Raw genomic sequence first — 25,722 nt, 5'->3', positions numbered from 1 at the left:
TCTGGACATGAAGAAAACCCCATTTGCTTCAAAATCTTACAGTTCTGTTCACATTTACTTGAGTAGGCCTGAGTTGCTTAGGAAGTTGATAACTGCTAATTGCCTACTCCAGAAATAAACCTAGGAATGAAGGTTAGATCCCAGCTTAGAAGTGAAATGTTGTAATCTCTCTGTATAGTCAAATACTAAGTGTTGATAATGTTGCATTTGGGACCAAGCAAAAGCTGGGATTTACATTTTTCATCTTTGATTATGTACTTTTTTCTTTTTCTCTCTTCTTCCATCCATCTACCACTGGATTTTTCTTTCTCCCTTTTTTTATACTTTCATCCTTAAGGATGGACCTGTAAATGGACAGTATTTCCTCTTGAGTCACTTAAAAATATTTAACAGCATCAATCACCATTGAAGGAAATAATTCATTGCACCAAACTGTGCCACTCAAGTTAATTTTATAGCAGATATTATAAAATAAGCCTTTGATTGAAGGATGATGCTTTATAATAATATCTTGAGTCTGTTCACACACTGTGAAAGAGCAGCTTCAATGAGAGTAAATTGCTGCCGAAGACAAACCAACTGGAAAAGATACTTGGCTTTTTTTTTTTTCCTTTTAAGGTTTCACAATGGCTTCAAAGGAAATGCGAATTAATCATTTGTTTTGACCCAAGAGCAGCAGAACTTATTTTGGAGACAAACAGGCAACACAAATGTAAACAGAAATCTGGGACTCCCAAATGCTAAAGCTGAAAGGAGTTACTCTGAAAACAAAAATTCTACTCAGCGTTTATTTTTTGAAGATAGTGGAAATCATAGAAATCATGAACAATACATGTTGTTCTTGCCTGGCAAATGTCCACATGAATCTGTTAGCCTCTAAGTACAGGTACAGTATTTTATAATAGAAAGGGCAATATGGCAGTTAATTAGCAACCAATACTGTCGACTACAGTGGATACAAAGTTTTATCATATAAATTAATTGCCATTACAAAAAGGCAACTGCTTTAGCTAAGAAGGTACAAAAACTGGAAACGTCCATAAATATAACAAGAAGCTAAGTGAAGAAATACATAACAGACTGTTTTTCCTATATATTTGAATACGCAAACCAAGACACCTGTGGCACTTTACACGAAAGTAGGAATAGGACTCCCTCCCCTCCCCATCCCACCCCACCACCCACCCACCCACCCCACCCGTTCAGGCCCCACCCCGCCCCCACGTGGATTTCCAAAACATGGCAAATTCTAGGGTTACAAGGACAGGATGCTGCTGGGAAGCAGCAAGACGGCGAGCTCCGACCTGCTAGACAAAGAGGGAGCCTTATTGACAGTTGTAAAGCATTAGGCGTCAGACAGAAACTTGTCAAAAACAGCTGTTGTTGGGTACTGATTGATAATGTTTTCATTCTGACGGCTGAGACGCTGCAGACAGTCATGGGTCTGAGGAGAAGCCCATCACTGGCGCACACATGAACACACACACACAGACCACGGGAAGTCATTTAACAGATGGCTTAGGAGCACTCAGCCACGGTGTCTTAAAAAGACAACATTCTACATTTAATGAACTTGCAGGGAAAGCAAGGCCTAATAATCATTTATTTCTCATAGAAGATGAGCACAACAGGACAAAATAAAAACAGGAATTGTGTGACTGGTCATCAGAATAAAAGTTTTGTGCTGCTCACGGATTACACAGTGTTAAAAATATTCAAGGATGCTGTAGACAAAACTGTATATTAGTCACTAAGGGTCCTTCCTGATTCATGACATTACAAAAAAGAAGCTTAAAGAAGTGTTTGATGTTTCCAAGGTAACGATTTCATTACAATCTACTCACAAGATTAAACCACAAAAACTATATTTTAATGACATTAAGGGTCTGAAGTCTATCTTCTGGAGAATTATCAGGTATTATGTCATTCTGTAATATAGTGTGAGTCTGTGGTATTTGGATATCAGTCTCTGTTACCTAAAAATTACAAGATTTTTATCACTCAGGTGTAGGGAGCAGTTTTTTATCATTTGGCAACTCAGTATTTTAAGTAGTCAAAAGTCTACAAAGTATGCCAAAGAATATTTCATCTATGAACCTCAATATGCATAGATTGTTTTCCTGATTTAAAAAAGATCAAAGGTGCTAAACCTTAGCAAACTGTACATTTATCCCTATGCAATTTTATCATTTAAATTAAATGGTGGGGGGGGAACTAGTTCCAAAGACTGAATCTGAGTCCTAATATTATTTATTTGTTGCAGCCCCAGCACACTTTTAAGGGCACAGTGAAACCCCTGAAAATAGAGGTTTATAATAGAAATGCTGATAAACCTTTAACTATTAGAGGAAGGCATTAACAGACTCCAATAAACTATAGTAGCACATAATGAATGAATATATAGATAATTCTTTCTTTGTTATCTTTGCCAAATCCATGCCAGCTTAAACCCTAAGCAGTATAAATTATGCTTTTTCTGGCTATTTTTAAAATTTATATCTATTATTTTTAAAATTATTTTCTCTATTTTAATTAAACACTTGCAGTTTTTTAAAAAAGATACTTATGTTACATTGCAGCTTGACTTTATGCAGGCTAACCTTTCCATTAAAAAATATTTGAAGACTCGACTCAATCCAATACAGTCCGTGATGCATGCATTGTACCTGCATTTCCTCTAACTGCTCTCAGAAACTGAAACAATGTCTTTGCTCCTAAAAGAGAGGAGTGACACTTCAGACGTAATCAAGAAAACATTATGCAACTTATCTCTAAGCTCTTCAGAGCCAATTTTACTATGGCAGGATATTTCTTCCTGATAAAGTGATTAATGAAAGTTTTTGGTGCTCACTTTTCTCTCATAGTCTATAAGCTCAGTATACCAAAAATAAAACAATAAAAATAAGATAAAATAAAATAAAACAATCCCCCCCCAAGAGATCTTGAAAATAATATACATATTTTGTGGAGTCCCAGTCACATGATACTCCACTCCCAATCCCAGGGAAAATGATCATGGTCTTGTGAGTCTTTCTGAGTCCTTCAAAAGGGATTTGATTTCCATAAGCCATGAATTCCATCCGTTTTAACACAGAGTATAGAAGAGATGCTTAGAACAACAGAAGGAAGAGACATGCGGTGAAGATAATTAGTGGTAAACAGAGAATAAATTCTCTCTCAGTAGTGTGTACTTGACGTTAATGCCGATGATAATTCATCTGATCTACAGAATATTCACTTTGATAGAGAGATGAGAGTCTGAAAAAACCAGAGAAAAATAGATACCGAAGCCATTATAGTCTTGATACCAAAATAAAATTAAAACGAGAAACTAACATGATAGGTTCAAGGCCTTTGGGGCGCCCGTTTTCTTTGCCAGATTTCACATTCTTACAGCGTCATGGTCTTTTTCTTCTAACAAATTTATCAGCTGAGAGAAGCTGTCTTTCAGTGCATCCATGTCGTCCAGTGAGCAGGGATGTAGAATCCAGCGTTTCCCACGTGCAAGTGGCTCAAGTTCAAAATATTTTTTGATCTTAAGAGGAAAAAAACCAAGACAAATAGGTTATTAATTATATCAGACACTTTCTCATATCAAAATTCTGAGGGATAAAATAGGGGGATTTCAAGGTGGAATTCCTACGAACTGTGATGCCTATGACTTTACACTGTGGATGCCAGTCTGCAGCTGTTGTTATAATGTGGGTTAAATATTGTGACCTGGGAGTGTTTTCTTTAGGGGTGAATGACCTGCGTGCAACTCACCATTCTACCCATACTTATCGGCATGGGAGGTCTGATGAAGAAGTCGGAGAAAAAATTATTTGCACTATGACACCAAGCAAAATACACTGCAGACACCAAAAGATTCCATTTAAATAAAACAAAACAACTAGCAGAGCAGCTTTCATCTCTCATCTTGCTGACTTACTAAATTGGTGACAACTTACAGTACGTACTATACTGATTACTCAAGACGCAATTATTTTGACCATCAAGCACATAATACAACAAAAATCTAATTTAATCTTTTTCTCTTTCTCTCTTAAATTTCTAATATCTGTTTCCGAGACATGACAGAGTGTTTTCTAGGAAAGAGGATAGAAACTGAGTGTATGTGTGTTTGTATGTATTTACAAACTTGCATAAATTTACATATAGGCATAAAATCTTCTAGCTTTTTTTTTCAGTCTTGAATTTTCTGGGAGGGAAAAAGCAAGAACTCATAAACAGGTGTATGCCGAAAAACCTGCTCAGTTAATAACCAGTCACAAGTTACTTTTCTACATTGGCCAGCATATTGATGGCATCTAGTATTACCAATTCTTGGCTGCAGATAAATAGCAAATTATTATGGCTTCTAGAAGTATTGATGATCTCTGAAATGGTATCATAAAACACAAAGTTGAGAAAGCCCCCCACTCACACGCACTATAATATCATACAAAAATAGAATCTTATATTTATTGCCCAGCAAGGTTTTACATAACATCAAATACAGTCAGTAGCAACCTCAAAAGAGACGTTGTTCAAAGATGTTCTTGGTCAACAAATTTCATTAAATCTCATGTGTCATGAAAACCTCCAGTGTCTTATCTTAGTCAATACTTGACTTAGGAAAAAAACGTATCTCCACTTTAAACGCCATTCTCAAATAGTTTTATTTTGCCAGTAGCACTGCAGACTACTGTTTGTTGACAGTAGAGATACACCATCCAAATTGGTATTCATATGTTTGACATTTTTTCATATTAAGCCAGAAGATATTTTATATACCTATATATAAGAAATACTGAGCTGTTATGCTAATTTAGGAACCAGAAATATGCTAACATTTTGTTTCAGTGTGTCTAAAAAGTCTTCCTATCAATGTCTGCAAGTTCATAATAAACACTAATTTTAAGAAAAGCCTGTGAGAATTAAAGGATCCTCATTAATTCTGATTCTGAAGAGTAATGAAAATCTCATTTGCAGATCAGAAAATGGGTACACAACTTCAGAACAATTTTTTGCCCAAGGTATTTTTAAAATCATGTTAAGATGATTCTTTGTTTTGTTTTTGGCTAATTTTTAATTTTGAGACAGGGTCTCACTTGGTCACCCAGGCTGCAGTGCAATGGTACAAATACAGCTCACTGCAGCCTCGACCTCCCAGGGTTGGGTGATCCTCCTGCCTTAGCCTCCCAAGTAGCTGGGACCATAGGTGCACGTCACGGAACCTGGCTAATTTTTTAAAAACCTTTTGTAAAGATGGTATCTAACCACGTTGCCTGGGGTGGTCTTGAACCCCTAAGCTCATGGGCTTCTGCCACCTTAGCCTCCAAAAGCGTTGGGATTCTTGCTTACTGAAAACACAAACTCCATTCTTTTAGTTTGTTTTCTTTAAGGCAGTGAAAACAACTGACATCTAAGAGAATCTGAAATTCCTAGTGCAAACAGTATCAGGGACCAACCCCACCCAGCAGAGGGAAGAACTGGAAGTTAGCTGAGCAGAGCGCCATTGGCCAAGAAGGAGGTAAAAGAGTAGGCAGGAGGGACTGGCAGGGAACACTGGCTAAGTCTACCGCTCAAAAGAGGAGGGGGCTGCTCCAAAGAGTTGAAAATCAGAGATGTTGGTCTTGTTGCTTCTGCCACAAAGTAAGGCTTCAGATTGTATCACCGGGCTCAGAAACTGGAACTGTAGTTATGATGCAATCTAGTACTTGATCAGTAATGCTTCCCATCAGATAAAGTATGCAACATTCAAAATCTAGTACATCAAGGAAGTTGTACCCTTGCTATATTTTATAAACCAAAATCCAAAAGGACAGCATTTAAGTATTGCTAATGACTGAGAAGAGGGCTGTCACAAGAAATTCAGTAATATTAAAATAATGAATAATAATAATAGAAAGAGCATCTCACTAACAATACTTCCTCTGAGTGGTTAGTTTAAAAATCATACAGAATTTATCCCAGTAGCGTATTTACAGCTAATTTGAAAACAATGTTGGATTAAAATAATCACAAAGTATATCAGTAATATGTGATATTTTCCAACACCTACCAGACACAGAACAGTGAAGTTCAGCTACCCGTTAAAGGTTGGTTTCTAGGCAACTGAAAATATAGTCTATCACACAGGCACACATGGAAGATAATACAGATGTCTGAAGGTAGGCATGCTTCAGAAGTTGTTCCTGCTGAATGCTAAACATGAGAAGGAAGTGGAGATTACAATGACAGAGTGGTCACCAGATAAAGGGGCCTAGTGGTGTTAAGCTGACAAATATGGCTGGGTAACTCGAGATTCTCAGATCCATAACCTAAGTGGGTATCTAACCCTGCATATTCACTCCACTGGCATCCACAGGCTTCCACACAACTCTATATTTATGATACCAATTTGTAAACAAGTTTTGTCATTTCACTAATATTCAAGTACAGAAAGGGACTGCTGCTAGAACATTTATTAGCTTTTCATTACTCGGAGTTTTATGTTTCTAAAAACAAAGATCACAGTACAGAGAGGACTTTATGTTCTAATTCTGACTCCTTTTTTTAGGACAATATTTTACTTTGAGACAGAGTTTTACTCTTGTTGCCCAGGCTGGAGTGCAATGGCACAGTCTCGGCTCACTGCAACCTCCGCCTCCCAGGTTCAAGCGATTCTCTTGTCACAGCCTCCCAAGTAGCTGGGATTACAGGCACCTGCCACTATGCCTGGCTAATTTTTGTCTTTTCAGTAGAGATGAGGTTTTACCATGTTGGCCAGGCTGGTCTCGAACTCCTGACCTCAGGCGATCCGTTCACCTTGGCCTCCCAAAGTGCTGGGATTACAGGCATGAGCCACCCCACCTGGCCTAGGATAACATTTTTATTTTGTTTTCTTATATCAATCTAAACTTCAAATTTTACTCTCCATATATTATCACAGTAACAATTACAGTCACGTTTGAATTGTTCACCATTGCTTTTTTGTCTTTGTATATGTTGATGTATGATTTTAAAGAATAGTGTTTAACTCTGAACAACATAGGTCAGATACTTAAATCTGACATTATTTTTAAGGTTAAAAAAAAACTGCCTGTGATGCAAGGACCTATTTTTTTATGAGGGGCCTGAATGTTTTTTAAGGTCATTTACTTATCAAGACAAACATTTTAACAATGACTAAAGGGAATATGAACCTACGTATTTTGGCTACTTTATCCATTGCTGAGCTAGCATGGTTAAGTGGAAACTTCTTGAATAAGGAGATAGTGATTGTTTCACATTGGCTTTTGGAGATGGCACTTGGGAGAATGACATCAGAATACAGCTGTCTGACAACCTGTGGTCATTTAGCTATTTTCAGGATAGCCATAGAGAATGGGCATTTATTAGTAGCCATGTGTCCACCCTAGAGATAGGAAAACAAAGCCACCACCAGAGGCAACCTATTTTAGCTCTGTCACCAGAGCCTTGCTCCACTCATGCCACTGCTGGCTGATTGGCATGACTGCATTCCATTATTCACACATAGAGTTTACTGTAAAGTCCCAACATAACAGAGACGACTCGGCACCATCTCACTGTTGCTAATGTTTGTAGCAGCTGTTAAACCTGTGAGACATTACATAGCACCGGAGTCCCACTCATTGGGTAGGAAATGTCCTTTATGTTTCCTTCCTTTCCTAGTTCCAGGATCTCTAATGGGGTAATGATGTTGTCTGATTTCCCTGTCTTGCCCTCACTTGAGAGTCAAAATTTTGACTTTCAGTTCTTGCCAACTTGGTGTGACTAAATTTCTAGAAGGCATGTGAACAGTTCTGAACTTCAATGACAGGTCTTTCCTTTTTTAAAAAGCTGCAAACTTCATTTTATTTCTAATGGCAGGCTGCTTGTTTTTCCTCTTTTGTTATTAAACCAGAAGTGTGTGCCCAGCGTTGACCTAGTTTTCCTGTAAGTACTCTAGGGAGCAGGGGGACAGAACAGTCCAAAAAGCATTTACTTAGTGTGTAAAAGAGAGAGTCAGGTTCTAAGCTCAGATATTTATAAACAGAGCTGTGACCCACAAGAACGTGTTGTGAGACATGGAGAGCCAGGGTGTGTGACAGTTCCTTACTGTGTGGGACTCTGCTCTGCATCACAGAATATGCCACCCCTAGTTCTACTGAGTTAAATGCCATTGGCACCAACCAGTTACTGCTAAAACTGAAAACACACTGTGCCCTCCCATGCCCAACATATCCCTTGGGTGACCCTGACCCTGTTGGGAACTGCTGTTCTTGGCTATGTGAAATACAGGTACCTCTCACCCTGTATGGGCTATTAGCTTATTTTTTCAGCAGTCACCATTGGAGATGGCAGCTAGATATCTGCTTTCCCCATTCTTCCCCATATCCCCTGCTACAGACAACGTAAAGGGGAACTATGTTTCCTCTGTGAAAAACTAGTGGATTATAACTGACCGTTCCTAGGCCTGCAAGGCAGTTGTGATGGGTTGTAGTGGGATTGGGAGCTATCTAAGGAGCTTTGGAAAGTTTTGTCCTAAAACTTGTCTTCCCATAACTTCATTCACTCAGCCGCTCTGTCCTGAACGAGACTGTGGGGAGTGTGGGAAGGCAGCCCGTGTGCCAGCACTCCAGGTGCCAGCAGACAGGGCTCCATCGAGGACAGGATGCTGCAAACCAAAAACAAAACAGCAGCGATGGCCTGAGAGGACCACTGTCCTCATCATTTGTATTATAAGAGCACAAGATTCCCCCCAGGGCTTTTTAGTGACCACAAGAGACTGTTTAACACTGCATGGTTTACTAAGAGCTTTCTCACTTATTTATGGCACTTGGACTGTATTTTCACTGGACGTCAGAAAAGCAATGGATTCCAACAAAGAGGGACATGATTACTTAGACTAGTTCTTAAATCATAGAACTCAATTTGAATAAAAAGTATCTGGATAGAAAACTATTAAAATAAACTTCAGAAATAAAGGCACATTCTTTCTCCATCTCTGGAAAAGGTACCAGGTCTGATGAAGGAGTCTAGGCTGACAACTTTAGCTCCTTCAAACTGATAGTGATAAGTCAGCTAATGCAGATGACTGGGTGAGGATCTCAAACCAAATACAAAAGGCCAGGAAAAAGAAGTACAACTGTGGGATGTGACAGGGAGAAGGGGAAGCTGGAGGATGATAAAAGAGAATCTGACTCTGTTAACCATCTTGAATCACGGGGCAGATGTTACTGCTTTCTCGTAAATTTAAATACACAGTGTCCATTGCATGGCCTGTATTTTTCAAAGAACTAAAGGAATCATGGTTTTGAGATGGATTCATATTGGTTCTGTTATTTATTATTATAATTACTTTTTTTTTTTTTTAAGAGATAGGCCCTTGCTTTGTTGCCCAGGCTGGAATGCAGTGGCATAATCACAGCTCACTTCAGCCTCGAACTCCTGGGCTCAAGCAATCCTCTCACCCCAGCCTCTCAAATAGCTCGGACTATAGGAGTGTGGCATCACGCCTGGCTAATTGATTTTTTGTAGAGACATTATCTCATGGTTTTGTTCAGGCTGGTCTTGAAATCCTGGCCTCAAGCAATCCTCCTGCCTTGGCTCCCAAAGTGCTGGAATTATAGGCATGAGCCACTGTGCCCAGCCTATACTGGTTTTAAATTCTTTGGTAAAAATATAATCTTGTTTCAATTAACAGGATGCCAAGAGAGCCTGAATGGATGGCAAAATTTTGTAGGACCTTTTCCATATTGTTACAAAGAGAGTGGGACTTTCCTTATCTGTGTCCTAGCACCTTTCTTTAATCACTAGAGCAGATAGCCCGATTGTGGGAACATGTCACATTGGGGGAAAATATTTGTACTGACATTTTTCTCAGTGGTGTGGTGGGGTCTGCTGACATGGGGCTGGCAAGAGCTGATTGTGCGTTCTCCTTCCAACTCCGGGTACACGGATGTCAAATTGTACAAGTCATAAACTTGGCCATGGTTTGAAGTATTTACACTCCACAAACCTGCAAGTACAACAAATCAGAACTTTTTTTTCTTTCTAAAGAGTTACATTTACCACCACACTACTGAGTGTATACAAAAGTGCCCTCCAGCTTTGCTGCCTTCATTACAGGGCTTATGAAGCTGGCTTAACTGGGTAACCTTCACCAAAGTCAGAGAAAGCCATGCCCACGCCATGGCTCCAGGACAGGGTCTGGAGATAAAGTGGCAGGGCATCATTAAGATTCTTCAGAGTGCATTCTTGGCAGCTTGTTCAAAGAAAGGTTAGTCTAGAGAGCAGCACCAGCTGTTCCTCTTTTCATTGTACTGCTTGCAGGATTTTGAAATCATTAGGAAGATACTAAATATGTCATTAAAGGCAGAAATAAATGATACAAATAAAAAGCCAATTTGCCACAATCCCCAAAATATTCTAACACAGAATGGATATTATTTACTTTTTGAGTGCTTAATAATGACCTGAAAATGATGACTTAATGTTGACCAATATCACATTATTACTTTGGGAGTGCATATTCATTTCAAAAAGACTGGAAGTATAAAAGTATAGTCCTCATAAGATGCTTCTTTCTTAAGGATACTAAAGTTCAGTGCAGCCTACCTGACCTTGGAATAATTGAAAACCAGACAAATAACTGCAGGTAATCACCTGTGATGGAGTCTCACTCTTACGGTAAGTCTTCTTTCCCAGTCAGTAACCTCTGCTATGTATAGAATGTTATACGTTGTGACAATAATTGTGTAGAAAGCCAGTCTTCTAATGCATGGGAGAACTTAGTATGTCCCAGAGTAGCCAAACAAAATAATCTCATTAGCTTTGGTGATAGGACCTAAGAAAGACATCCTCATTTTTGCTTAATCTGACTACCAATAAGTATAGGGCAAATCATGTCTGTTTTTCATTATTGTTGTTTTTGGTATGCCTCCGGGCTTATTTTATTCTCTTATTCTATCCAAAAAGCTTGCTTCTAGATAACCACTGTGAGAGGCACAGTTAGGTATGGATACTTCTTGTTTTTAGGGACTAATGAAAGATGCCCAGCACTCCCACATTGGTACCAGTTATTCTATCAGGCCCTCTAGAGCCTGGATGGATTCCTGCACCTAGGCCTTTGCTCCAACTCCTGCTTCTAACCCAAGGCTCCTCCATCCACAGGTGGACAGGACCAGCCTATAGGAACTCTCTCATCTTTCAGACCAAGCTGATGTCCTCCTATCATTCTGAGGGGATCCCCTGATGACATAGAAATAACTTTTGAAAGATATAGAAGGGGTCTTAGTCACAGAGGCCAATGTTGGTTGCCTCCCCATCACCCATAAATTCCCTGTAGATAATGTTTTATTAGAACTCAGCATGTTCATTTACTTAAGTATTATTATGGCTGCTTTCATACTACAGTGGCAAAACTGAGTAATTGACACAGAGATGGTATGTCCCACATGGGCTAGAATATTTACTACCTAGCCCTTTACAGAAAAATAAAAAGCCTCTGGCCTAAAGCAGCCTTCTGCTTTGTCCAGCAGGGAGGCACAAGGAGTGCTTGGGAGGAGCATGGGACATCAGGCTTTCTGTGCCTCAGTTTGACCTCAAATTGCTAGATTTCCTCCTCTCTGCTTTAGCTCACACTTTAGTGGGACAGAGGATTTGGATTTTCCAACTTGGCCAGGCTCCAGTTATGACTTCAAATGGTTTGAATTGTAGTCAAGCAGGCAGTAGGGTCATCTCTCATTAAAAAAACCATCTTTTATTTCTTCTCTGTGTTTAGCCTGTGTTTCTTTCGTGTATGCAGAGACTTGCTAAAGGCCACAAGGACAAGCCAGGGCACAGGAAGTCTTCTTACCAACTCCCCTAGTGCTACTCCCCATTAGGCACATGGTCAGTGACCTGTTCCTTTGAGGTTTGTGCCCTTCAGGATGGCTTTTGGTACACAGCAATACTAGTTATTGTTACTTTGCAGTTTTAAAAAGGAACATACAGTTTGTTAAATGTACACCATCTGAAGCCTGGCTTTTCCTGAAGTTTTTATGCTAGATTTAAAAATTGTAGCTGGGTGCGGTGGCTCATGCCTGTAATCCAAGCACTTTGGAGGCCAAGGCAGGCAGATCACCTGAGGATGGGAGTTCAAGACCAGCCTGACCAACATGGTGAAACCCAGTCTTAAAAAAAAAAATTTAATATTTTATCTACATATCTTTTCAATTTTAACAATTACATTTATAGTGCCTTTGAATACTCTTTAGGTCCATCTATAAACTTAGTTCATTTTCAATCTCACTTTATAATTCCATTTATAAGTTTAACATATTCAATTTTCTTTTTAAGCATTTCAACTGTTTTAACAATTAAAACATTCTCAAGTGGTTGATAATCTTAAAAATTGTTTTCCAATAATTTTATAAATTCAATGAATCAAGTTCTGGTACATTTTAAATTGGAATCACAAAGAGAATCTACCACTTTGATCTATGTGTAATATATATTTTTTATTTTTAAGACAGAGTTTTTTGTTGGTTTGTTTTTTGAGATGGAGTTTTGCTCTTGTTGCCCAGGCTGGAGTGCAATGGCACAATCTTGGCTCACTGCAACCTCCGCCTCCTGGGTTCAAGCGATTCCTCTGCCTCAGTCTCCCAAGTAGCTGGGATTACAGGCATGCGCCACCACGCCTGGCTAATTTTGTATTTTTAGTAGAGAGGGGGTTTCTCCATGTTGGTCAGGCTGGTCTCAAGTTCCCAACTTCAGGTGATCCACCCCGCTTGGCCTCCCAAAGTGCTGAGATTACAGGGGTGAGCCACAGCACCCAGCCGAGACAGTCTTGCTCTGTTACTCAGGCTGAAGTGTAATGGTGTGATGTTGGTTTACTGCAACCTCCATCTCCTGTGTTCAAGTGATTCTCGTGCCTCAGCCAACTGAGTAGCTGGATTTACAGGTGTGCACTGCCATGCCCCACTAATTTCGGCATTTTTAGTAGAGACAGAATTTTGCCATGTTGGCTAGGCTAGTCTCTAACTCCTGACCTCAAGTGATCTGCCCACGTTGGCCTCCCAAAGTGCTTGGGATTACAGGCATGAGCCACCATGCCGAGCCTATTTAATCGTTTCTATACTCTTAATGATAAACCCTCCAGGGTAAAAAGAATAAAGAATTCATTAAGGAAACAATTTACCATCTCAAATGAAAGGGGTTATAATTCCATGTAGCTTGAGGTTCCTATCTAATTGAACTTGGGTTGGTTTTCAACCAAACTTTTTAGAGATACTCACTAACAAGTTAAGCGCTTTCAAAAAATAATTGTTACAACAACTGTTTGAAGACTTCGGTCTTCAAAGGGGGTTGCTTGCTCCTGGATACAAGTTATCATTACCTACTTCACTGTCTACTCACAGAAGTGGATACTCCTGCCTAAGATTCTAGGTAATTTCTTCCACTGCTTGCGTGGACTTTATGTTTCTTTAGCATATACTTAACTATCTTTCCATGTTCCTCTACAGATATTCCATTTTCTTTTACCGATAATTTGTATACTATAAAATTCATCCTTTTAAAGCACACAATTCAGTGGCTTTTAGTATATTCATAGGGTTGTGCAACCATCATCACTATATAGTTCCAGAACATTTTTGACATCTAAAGAGAAACACCTGAACCATTAATAGTCATCCCCATTACTGTTTCCTTCAGCCTATAGCAACCACTACTCTGCTTCTTTTTCGATTTGCCTATTCTGAATATTTCATATAGATAAAATCATGTAATATGTGATCTTTTGTGTCCAATTTCTTTCACTTAGCAAAATGTTTTCAATGTTCACCCATATTGTAGTAAATATCAGTACTTCATTTCTTTTTATGGCTGAATAATATTCCACTGTGTAGATGTATCCCATTTTGTTTATCCATTCACTGGTTGATGAACGTTTAGGCTGGCTCGACTTTTTGGCTGGTATAAATAACGCTGCTTTCTATTAGCAGTTTTGTATGAACACATGTTTTCATTTCTTTTGGGTATATATCTAGGGATGGAATTCCTGGGTTATATGTTAAGTCTATGTTGTCAAATGCTTTTTCTGCATTTGATATAATCTATTAACATGACTGTATGATTTTTATCTTACAGTCCTTTAATATGTATTACCCTGATTTTTTGCATGCTAAAACAACTTTGTATCTTGAGATAAACTATGCTTGATTATCATATGTATAATCCTCTTTTATATGTTGCTGGATTCATCTGTTAGTACAGTTGATCACTGAACAACATGGGGGTTGGAGTGCTGACCCCCACATAGTCAAAAATCCATCCAAAACTTAACTACTAATAGCCTACTGTTGACTGGAAGCTTTACCAGCAACATAAATGGCCAATTAACATATTTCATATGTAATATGTATATTTATGTTATTACAATAAGATAAGCTAGAGAAAATAAAATGTTATTAATAAAATAATAAGGAAAATAAAGTACATTTACTATTTATTAAGTGGAAGGGGAGCATTATAAAGTTCTTCACTGTCTTCATGTTAAATGAAGGCATAGGAGGAGGAAGAAGAAGAGAGGTTGGCTTTGCTATCTCACAGGTGGCAGAGTGAGAAGAAAATCTGCATATAAGTGGACCCACACAGTTCAAACCTGTGTTGTTCAAGGGTCGACTATATTGGTTGAGAGATTTTTGCATCTATATTTACAAGGAATATTGGTCTTTAACTTTTTTGTAAAGTGTTTGGTTTTGGCATCATAGTAATCTTGGTCTTGCGGCATGAGTTAGGAAGCATTCCCTCCTCTTCTATTTTTTGGAATGGTTTGGGGATTGGTGTAAATTATTTAAATGTTTGGTAGAATTCAGCAGTGAAGCAAGGGTCCTGGGCTTTTCTGATGGGAAGTGTAATTCAATGTCTTTACTTGTTATAGGTCTAATTTTGATTTCTATTACTTCTTGAGTCAATTTCAGTAGTTTGCACCCTTCTAGGAATTTGTGCATTTAATGTAGGTTATCTAATTATTTGGCAAAGAATTTTTTAATAATATTCCTTCATAGTCCTTTATGTTTCCTTTCTTTCTTTTGTGGTTTGGTTTTTTTTTTTTTTTCTTTTTTCATTTTTTATCTCCCAGACCTCACTCTGTTGCCCAGTGGTACTATCATGGCTCACTGCAGCCTCAATCTTCCAGGCTCAGGTAATCCTTCCACCTCAGCCTCCAGAGCAGCGAGGACCACAGGCATGTATCACCATGCCTGGCTAATTTTTGTATTTTTTTTTGTAGACATGGGTTTCATCATGTTGCCCAGGCTGATCTCAAACTCCTGGGCTCAAGCAATCCTCTTCTCTTGGCCTCCCAAAGTGCTAGGATTACAGGCATGGGCCACTGCACCCAGTCCCTTTTTAATTCTGCAAGGGTGGTAGTTGTGTCTCTTCTTTCATTCCTAATTTTAGTAATTTAAGTTTCCTTCATTTTTGCTTTGTTAGTTGATTAACTATTTGTCAATTTGACCAGGCATGGTGGCTCACGCCTGTAATCCCAGCACTTTGGGAGGCTGAGGCAGGTGGATCACCTGAGGTCCAGAGTTGAAGACCAGCCTGGCCAACATGATGAAATCCCATCTCTACTAAAAATATTAAAAAAAAAATTAGCCAGGTGTGGTGGTGTGTACCTGCAATCTGAGCTACTTGGGAGGCTGGGGCAGGAGAATCAGTTGAACCTGGGAGGTGGAGGTTGCAGTTAGTCAAGATCGTGCTACTGCACTCCAGCCTGGGTAACAAAGTGAGACTGTCTTCCCAAAAATTAAAAAAAAAAAAGATTTGTCGATTTTATTGGTCTTTCAAAAAAACTAACTTTTGGTTTTATTGATTTTCTCTATTGTTTTCCTAATCTCTATTTCATTTACTTCCAGTGTAATCTTTATTGTATTCTTTTTACTGTTTGTTTTGGTTTAGTTTGCTTTTCCCCCCTACTTTACTAAGGTTTAATATTTAATTTTAATGGCAATTTAGAAGCATTCTGTTGGATCTCACCCCCATATATATTATTATGTTTCAATTTCTAATTTTTTGATTGACTAAAGTAAATGAAATTCTATATTCTTTTCCTAATTTTCTTATCTGGAAGGGCTATACCTCTTATAGGTGTAAAAATAAAATCCAGTTGGATTATGTTTCTCTCACATTTTGATTGTTTCTGAATTCACAAGAGTTATGATATATTCCAAGTTACAACAAGAAAAAATGTAAATTGATCTGTTTTTCTGTCAGCAAATAGGACTCCTAACCTTACAAATCATGGACAGAAGAGTTCTCCTTACTTTTTTCTTCCCTACATCTATTTATCTAATTCTACATTTTGGAGTCCACTTGTAGCAACCACTTCTAATACCAAATTATGAGTAACTGAATGTTAACGTCTGGTAGAATTAACAAACAGCAACCACCTCTAGTACCAAATTATCTGTAACTGAAGAGGCCTGTGGTTGACAGAAACAAAATGCCCAACTTAAACCGGCCTGAAAAGATGAAGAGGATTTATTTGTTTATAAAATTGAAATATCCCCTGCCAGTGTGGGCCCATTGGATTCAGAGGTTCATAAGGTCATCAGAGCTGAGGTTTAGTTTCTAGGTAGTTTCCGCAGGATATGAATGCTGAAAGACAGCTGATACATGAAGAAATAGCCAAGAAAACTGCAGAAAAATAGGCATGACTGAATGATAAACCCCTGAGTCATACTATGCCAAAGGCCTGCAATCTCTGAGCTTTTTAGTTATAGGAACCATTATACTCTCCTTATAACAGGCATTATAAATAATTATTGTATAAATTAATGGCTTAGGCGATCAAGACTCAATGCAGAAGCATCTCCACAAATCTCTGGTGAACTCCCTTTTTAGTTACAGCATAATCCAGATTTGGATCATTGTTTTCTATTTTCTCATGTGTATGAGTATTCAATTCATTGAGGGCACAGACAATGGGAAAACATTTTGTATTCTCTAGTGTTCTTAATATAATGTGAGACACAAAGAGAATACTCATTTATTCTTTAAAAAAAAATAGATTCAGGCCTGACGTGGTGGCTCACACCTGTAATCCCAGCACTTTGGGAGACCGAGACGGGAGGATCACCTGAAGTCGGGAGTTTGAGACCAGCCTGACCAACATGGAAAAACCCCATCTCTGCTAAAAATACAAAATTAACTAGGCATGGTGGCACATGCCTGCAATCCCAGCTACTCGGGAGGCTGAGGCAGAGGAATCGCTTGCACCGAAGAGGCAGAGGTTGTGTTGAGCCAAGATTGCGCCATTGCACTCCAGCCTGGGCAACAAGAGGGAAACTCTGTCTCAAAAAAAAAACAAAAAACAGATTTAAAGAACTGAACTACGGTGAAAAAGACAAGAAAACATGTACTATATTTCATTCCGTGTTAAAATGTTAGTAAAAGAAGAAAATTGAATACTGGAGAGAAGTTACCAGTCTTTCAATTAAGCCAAGGTTTCATGCAGAAGGTGGGATTTTACATGAAGAGTTTCAAAACCATAGATCTAATTGGTTCAAATGATTACACATATGCCTACGGGCAGCTGCAATGAATCGTGTTGCAAACAGAAAAGTAAACAACCTATCCTGGAAAAGAGAACCACTCCAGAAATCTCAAGACCCACATAGGATACTTATGTTTTGAGCTATTCCTTTCATCTGTGTCCAAATAAAGCATCTAATTCTTATTTCAGAGAATGGAAAGCTCTGACATATGCAAAAAGAGAAGCATCAGTACACTTGTCTTTGCATGCCAAGGTGCAAGCAACAGACTTCTCAATACCATGCATAACATAGTCATTAATTACAGAGGCAGCCAGGTCCAACGGCACATCATGTTCCTCTCTTCTTCCCTTTTCTCCTCTCCTTCCTTTCTGTTAATCATTTCCAATCCACTCTTTCAAAAACTATGTATTTTTGGTATCAAGAACTTTTAGGGTATTCTGCTGGATTTTGTATCTGCTGTGTTTGGGGTAGTACTCAGTTATGATTTGTCTTCATTTCAAGAAAGCAAATATTGTAAGCAGGAAGAAACCCATTCAATGAAAACCTTTTTCCTGGCAATAGAATAAGGTTGTTTGAAGAGTCCTACCTATAATCCTGCAAGCTAGCCAAGTATGTACTAGACAGGAAAGGGAGTTAATGAGTGAAAGCCCCAAACTCATATCAGAGACAACCAATTAGCTTGTCTGAAACACAGGCTTGTAAAGCTATCCGTATCTTATAAAATGGTCTACTAAACACGAGTAAAATGTTGTTTAAATGGCTTGCTTAACTAGATGCATTCACCATGAAATTGATTCTTTTAAGTTTTTTTTTTTAAACTTAATACTCATTAAGTGTGCATATTGAAATGGCTAGGAGGGTGGGAAGGTGGGTGCACATCCTGATTTACAAAGTGCAGGTTGAAGATATGAGCTCCATATTTTATGAGGTTAAGGAGTATTTGAAAAAGAAAAACAACTCATCATTACCAACAACTGTGTGCCTCAGTGACTGAAATGTTTCAACACAATTGGAGTATTCCTCCTTTGTCTTGCTAAAAGCTCAGACTGAGGTGGGTAGATGTGCTCTGAGGACATTGCAGTGCTGAGAATTTATGCTTTTGTGTTACAGAAAGCACTGTTTCCCACCATAGCCTTCGATTCTGCAAAATAACGTGAGAGGAAGAAGCTCCTGAGCCTGGTATTTTTCAAATCCAACATTTGCCTTGGAGTGAACATCAAATTTCATCCCCCTAAGACCTTACAAAACATTCGAGGTAACTTAACGTTAGCTGACAAATAAACAATTCTGCTTCTATTTCACATTTTGAATTTTCTTAAAAATCTACTGTATATTTTAAAATGGAGTTTTGGCCACACCTCACATTCAACTTTATCTGTTATACAAGGCTCCATGCCACAAATACATTTCAAACAATTGCTACCTGATCAGACAACCAGGAGAACATGCTTTGGCTTTGTTGAGTCTAGCTATTCTCCCTGCTTATCCGATATTGGCACTCCTTGTGCACTTTATTAAACTACTGTCAATTGGCCAACTCAAGGGATTCTTCGACTCAACAAAATATTAGGGAGAATATATTTAGTCAAGGGTTAAAGACTGTTAAAGACACAAATATCTTTTAAAAACAGTTTATATATACAAGGTTATCTGGCTTTTGTAATGGAATATATGTCCCCTGTCTCAATCTTGCAGCTGTCGGGTATGAAAAAACAACAGCAGTAGTAACAAATCAAAATGTTAATATATGGAACCCAAATAAACATGTTTAATATTGGCCTTGTGGTACTATGGCAGCACTCTGTCCTAACAACGACAACATTTAGATGCTGGAACAGATTCAAATTCTTGGGCCATAAACAGGAGACAGACAAATATGGCAAGCCACGCATTACTCAGCCACCAATGGATGGTGCCAGTGGCCCCGTCCAGATGCACAGATATTCAAGGGATGTGCCTGTCAGCAGTTTGTTCTCTGGCTACATCAGGGAGCCACTATGGAAACACTGGGAGGAAAAGACAAAACAGGAAGGCATGGAGAACTGCGGGAAAGACGGGCAGGGAGTGGAGGCAGAAAAAGCTAACAGCCGCCTCAATAGCACATCTGAGCAAGGGCAACAGGTAATAAATGAGCTTGTAACCAGGTGCCATGTTAGTCACGGCAAGAGAATTTCTTTCCCTGCTGGCAATACAGTCAGGAGCCTAATATCCTGGCAACTGAGAAATATGAGCTTGGAAAGAGGCTTTCAGGCCGTCTAAAGAAAAGCTAAGTGGTAATCCGTCCTCAGGAATTTTAGCCAAAAAATCCCACACAGGACTAGTTGAACTCAGTATAAAGCTTGTGAAAGACAAGTCTCAAGAACATTATAAACAGACATAAAGAGAACACCAGAAATAAAGGTTCAAAAAGCCATTGACTGCATTTACCACAGCACTGGGAGGGTGGCCGTGGGTCCTAGTTGTCATCCATGACTAGTTGAAACCACTAGTTCTAAGCCAAGGAAAGGAAAAGGCAACTGTACCTCCCTAGGGGACATTTGATAATGTTTGGAGATTGTTTGGTTGTCATAACAGGGGGTGAGGAAGCAGAGCAGGTGGTTACTACCAGCATCTAGTGGGTAGAGGCCAGGGGGATGCTGCTAACATCCTCCAGTGTGTAGGGAAGCTTCCCCTCTCATCTCAACAAGAAAATTAGCCCAAAAGGTCAATAATGCCAAGACTGAAAAACCTTGCCCCGAACTGATCTTTTCAGGAAAAAATCAAAGAACACAGCCCTGTTACTGATTCAATCCGCAGTTTAGCAGCACAAACCATCAGACTCACTCCCTGGAACCAGGAGATTTAGAAAGTGGACTGGGAGGGTAGACCAGGAGCATCACAGGTTGACAGCTCCTATTCTCTGTGCTTCTTTCTGGCTCAAAATGAATAATCAACAGATCTTGCGGGGGCCAAGTAAGTACATCAAACTGGGGTGAAACAAGTGTGCCAAGGAAGCAGCCACCTTTCACTCAGTCTACACAGTCACTGTTCTGGGCTCTGGGGATACAAAGGTGGACATCATAAGTCCTAGCCCTTATGGAGCTTATATGGTAGTCGGCGAGACTGACAGATATCAAGTAACTAAGTAAAGTCAGGTAGGAATAAGGAAAGAAAGAAAGTGCCAGAAGCCACTTTCCAAATGACATGAAGGAAAAGAAAGTGCCAGAGCAATAAGAACATTTGCTATATAACTGATCTAAAGAAGGGACAGAAGGCAATATGTGGGTTAAACATGAAGCAGCCACAGATAAGGACAAATCTATCGTTAGGCTCAAAACAATAGTGCATACAGCTATGTTAAAAGCTCTATTGATTAATCTCCACTCACCTGGGATCCACTGATTCTTCACTGTCCTGGTACAAGACAAATGATTGATGTTGCCTACACAGTAAATGTTCATGACCAGTGGACACACCATCTGAATGATGGTAACTACCCAGTGGGTGTTGACAATTGGTGAACTGCTTCTTTTTTTTGGGACACGGAGTCTCGCTCTTTCACCAGGCTGGAGTGCAGCGGCATGATCTTGGCTCACTGCAACCTCCATGTCCTGGGTTCAAGCAATTCTCCTGCCTCAGCCTCCCAAGTAGCAAGGATTACAGGTGTGTACCACCACGCCCAGCTAATTTTTTTGAGTTTTTAGTAGAGACGGGACTTCACCATGTTGGCCAGGATGGTCTCGATCTCTCGACCTCGTGATCCATGCACCTTGGCCTCCCAAAGTGCTGGGATTACAGGTGTGAGCCACCGTGCCTGGCCTGGTGAACTGCTTTTTAAAATGTCTGCTCATTTCAGCTCTCACGATGGCAATCATATTTATTATTAAGTAGTATAATTAAATGTGACACCAACAGATAAAATATGAACTTAAGAATTTCTATGTCTATTTCTATGAAAATCTAAATGGAATGAATTCAAAGAACTTAATAAAGGTGAGTCACTAAAACCAAACTGCTATTGAATTGGATTTAGATAAGACAACTATAAAGGATTGAGAGGGAAAGATGCGGATTGCTTCCCAAGTATCTTTAACTTATAGTTCTATTTAAAAACAAAAAACAGAAGGTGAGAAAATCACAGGTAACAGCTGCTTAATGAAAGAAATATAATACACAACTCTGATTAGCGGCCACACATTCAGATAAAAGGCCTTGGCCCAACATCAAAAGATTAGTACCTTTGGTATATTTAAATTTAAAATAAATTATTTAGGGTGTGTGTGCGCACGTGTGTGCGCGCGCGTGCGTGTGTGTGCACGCATGTGTGTGTGCGCGTGTGTATTTATTTTTTTTCAATGACTTCCCACTTTAATCAGTTCTTTTGTTTTTTTTTGAGAGAGTTTCACGCTGTCACTCAGGCTGGAGTGCAGTGGCACAATCTCGGCTCACTGCAACCTCTGCCTCCTGGGTTCAAGTGATTCTCATGCCTCATCCTCCCGAGTAGCTGGGATTACAGGCTCCTGCCACCATGCCCCGCTACTTTTTGTATTTTTATTAGAGATGTGGTTTTACCATGTTGGTCAGGATGGTCTCGAAATCCTGACCTCAGATGATCCACCTGCCTCAGCCTCTCAAAGTGCTGGGATTACAGGCATGAGCCACCATGCTCAGTCTTTTAACCAGTTCTTAACTGTTCAACTACCAGTTCAGATCAGGCCAGATGAGTGGGGTTTTAACTATACTTACTGCTCTAAATTTCCAGTCACACTTTTCCTCATGTCTGAATCAAAAGCATTCTCAGAGGGGAAGTCATTAACACCCACTTCAGTCTGAAGTTTGGAGTGTTACATAAAAGCATGTCCACTGTCGGAATCAATACTAGTGTCTATCACCTCAAATCCTTCTTTGTGAGAGTATAAATAAATAAAATTTAAAAACTCAAACCCACACTCATGTACACACACCCATACCCCGATAGTTTCCTGTAGAAATATTCATCTCTATGAAAACATATCATGGTTGTAACTGAAAATCTTGTTATTAAATATAATGTTAGTTAAAATATTAAACATAACATTCTTCTGAATGTGTCTGTAAAATATTGTTAAATAGAACTCATTCCAATTTTCTAGACCCAGAACAGAAACAGAAGTATATTATAAAGTATACCCACCAAAAAAATGCCCTGATATTTTCTTAGCCAATGCCCTGATAACGATCTTCTACACATTTCTTTAGAAAACAGGTAATCTTAGTGCTTTGCAGAATGGTCCTATTTTACCTTGAAATTATTATCTGCTTCTTTCTCACCCTTATCAAATTCATTTTTCCTTTGGTAAAATGCCAATTCCAGAATAGCACTTAAAAACAAAAATCATATAATCCAATGCCTGACAAATGATAGCCTCTACCAAGGGTCTATTTTTAACTATAAGTGTCAATAACAGAATAATATAAAATGACACATGTGAAAGGCATTTCTCTCTATCTGTCTACAAACTTACTTTTAGTTCCTGATACCTTGTCTTCATCACATTTAGCATAAGGGGACTTACACATCAGAGCCTTTGAAATAGGGTTTGTAAATTTTAGGTGCCTAGTCACAGCATCTAATCTTTCACTGAAGAAAAGAAAAAATGTGGCTTCAGAGAAATCAGGATTTCACAAACAAACTGTTGCCTATTTGACTGTAGCTTCTCATCTATTCATACAGCACATACAACCTGCATACTTCTTAGCAAGTTAATTGTAGTTTTCATAAAACATACGGAAATGCTGAAATCTCTTGCAGCTGCTCAAGTACTTGAATTCTGACTTCTTATAGGAAGTCACAGACACCAAATATGTAGTAACCTGCTTACAGGTTGAACTTTTCGGCACTATGAGAAGGGGCCACCTATTAACAATCTGATTTGATAAATCTGTAAATGTGTCTGGGAGGTTGCAAGGCTTGGATCAGTAACAAAAAGCATTGCACTATGGAATGGGGGTTTGAGAGGGTCCAGTATGACCATAGGCCCTGTAAATCATCAAGATATGGTTTACCTCCTACAGAAGCTGGGAAAGAGAAGGAAATGGAAGCGATTAAGATGTACAACATAATGGGGAGAAGTTCTGAACATGAGGTGGAGGTGGAAGTGAACTGAACTAACTATTCTCTTTCTTGTTCCTTTCACTGTCTCACAAAGTATGTTATTAAGCCATGGACTTATTCAAAGCACTAAAAGACACGATTTATTAACTAACACTCATGTAGGAATTGAAAACAGTTCCCTAAATAAGCAAATCGCTCTATCCTTATAGGCAATGGCTTGCATGACTATCTTAATGCTTTTTAAGAAATATTATAAATTAGACTCATCATTTAGATTTAAGAAATTCATTTGTGCTGCATCATAGATGTTTAAAAATATTCCTATAACTGCACAAAGCATAAAAAGCTCTCTGGAAGATGATGAAACCCTTGCACACTCAATATTCCTCCCCACCCCGGTCCTTCCCATCTGCCAGCTGGGTTTCATTTTAAGAATTTCACACTGAATATAAAGTGCTATTTTGACCATGTGGCTCCAGAAATGTGAATTTATAGTCTATTCAGCTCGTGCGCAGGTGATTGACAGAGAGGGGATTAACCAACTGGAAGCGATGAAGCTGCGGCCTCTTCCTTCAGGTTACTTTAAGTTTCCACACAAGGATGGTCATCCTTATATGGTTTCATTGAGGCCAGCAAGAAATACAGCTTCCTAGCAGTGAAACGACTTACTTTTCATTTAACTACTACATGGCCAGCATACCTTGGAACTATTTCCTCCATGTTACTGTTTCTCCCATATTCCACCTATTTTCCCATCTGTAAAATGGGAATACTTAAGTTGGCTTTCTTAGACACACCTTGTGGTGATGTCCAACTGATATATGGCACATATCTATAATTACTGGTCTTTAGGTCTAAGAGTTAAGATTTTGGCAAGTGTGTGGTGTGTGTGTGTGTGCGCGCGCGCGCGCACGCGTGTGTGTATTCGGTTTTCTTGGGTGGGAGCAGCCTAGAGGGAATGGGAGAAGGCCGAAAGGTTGGCTTGAAGTTCCTTAATATATTCTTACTCTCTGTGAGCAAATGCCCAATAACTCAAATATGAAAGAGACCCTCTGCACACAGCATTTCAGGTACTTTTTGGGCGTCTAGAAATGTTTCAGATACCACTGCTATTTAAGATTTCCACATAAAGCAGTCCTATTTTTTTTACAGTTATCTATGCTGTTTCAGACTTCTCATCCTTAAGCATCATCACAGGCATGAACATGATGTTATAACTATATGTATAGGGGACAACAGTCCCCTTTACACACAGTTTCGCTTTCCATGGTTTCATATTCCTTGGTACGGTCCAAAAAGATATTTTGAAAAAGAGAAAGATCACATTCATTTTTATTACAGTATATAGTTACAATTATTTAATTATTAATTATTATTGTTAATATCTTACTGTGCCTAATTTATAAATTAAACTTTATCATACGCAGGTATATATAGGAAAAAAATATAGTATCTGTAGTAGCCCTTCTGTAACCATGGGTTCCACATCTGTGGATCAACCCACTGTGGATTGAAAATACTCGAAAAAAAAAAATAATGCACCCGTACTGAACAGGTAACAAACTTTTTCCTTGTGTTTATTCCCTAAACAACAGAGCATAACTAGTTACATAGCATTTACATTATATTAGGTATTGTAAGAAACCAAGACATAAAGTGTATAGGAGGACGTACATAGGTAATATGCAAATAGTACACCATTTTCTCTCACTGACTTGAGTATCCTCAGATTTTGTTACCTGAGAAAAGTCTTAGAATAAATGCCCCATGGATACTGATGGAGGGACAACTGTAAAGGGTTTGGTACTATCTACAGTTTCAGGCATCCACAGGGGGCCTTGGAATATATCTTCCATCAGTAAGCAGGGGATCCACTTATATTCAAATTTTCAAAATGTTTCTTTTTTGTGACTTTAGGGTCATGCTGTTTCTGGGATTCTGTATGCTCACTAAATGCACAAGAAGTAATACTATAAACCAGATGATTTCCCTGTTTGATAAAAGTTGAATGAAAGAATATTCGAGCACTGGCTTTTGAGAAAGGTGTGTAGGATGTATCGAGATTTGAAATTGTGACACTGGAGCCAGTCTCAAAATTAATGAGCATATCTAAACTTGCATTATGTACACAAAAGT

General features: G+C 38.9%; 1 protein-coding gene across 11 annotated transcripts in view; it reads right to left on the bottom strand.

Annotated features, from left to right (window-relative positions):
- Nucleotides 1-774: 774 nt before the first annotated feature.
- The window catches only part of ARL15 (ARF like GTPase 15), a 436,720-nt gene continuing 411,772 nt past the window's right edge, over nucleotides 775-25,722 (bottom strand). For all 11 annotated transcript variants that reach the window (XM_078365506.1, XM_017969921.4, XM_035291576.3 and 8 more), the window contains one exon: nucleotides 775-3,535. In XM_078365506.1, coding sequence (XP_078221632.1) covers nucleotides 3,383-3,535 — 153 coding nt within the window. In that variant the 3' untranslated portion in view covers nucleotides 775-3,382. The remainder of the gene's footprint in view (nucleotides 3,536-25,722) is intronic.

Source organism: Callithrix jacchus, chromosome 2, assembly GCF_049354715.1.
Source record: "Callithrix jacchus isolate 240 chromosome 2, calJac240_pri, whole genome shotgun sequence".
NCBI lineage: Eukaryota > Metazoa > Chordata > Mammalia > Primates > Cebidae > Callithrix > Callithrix jacchus.
This window is presented reverse-complemented; position numbering and strand designations above follow the sequence as displayed.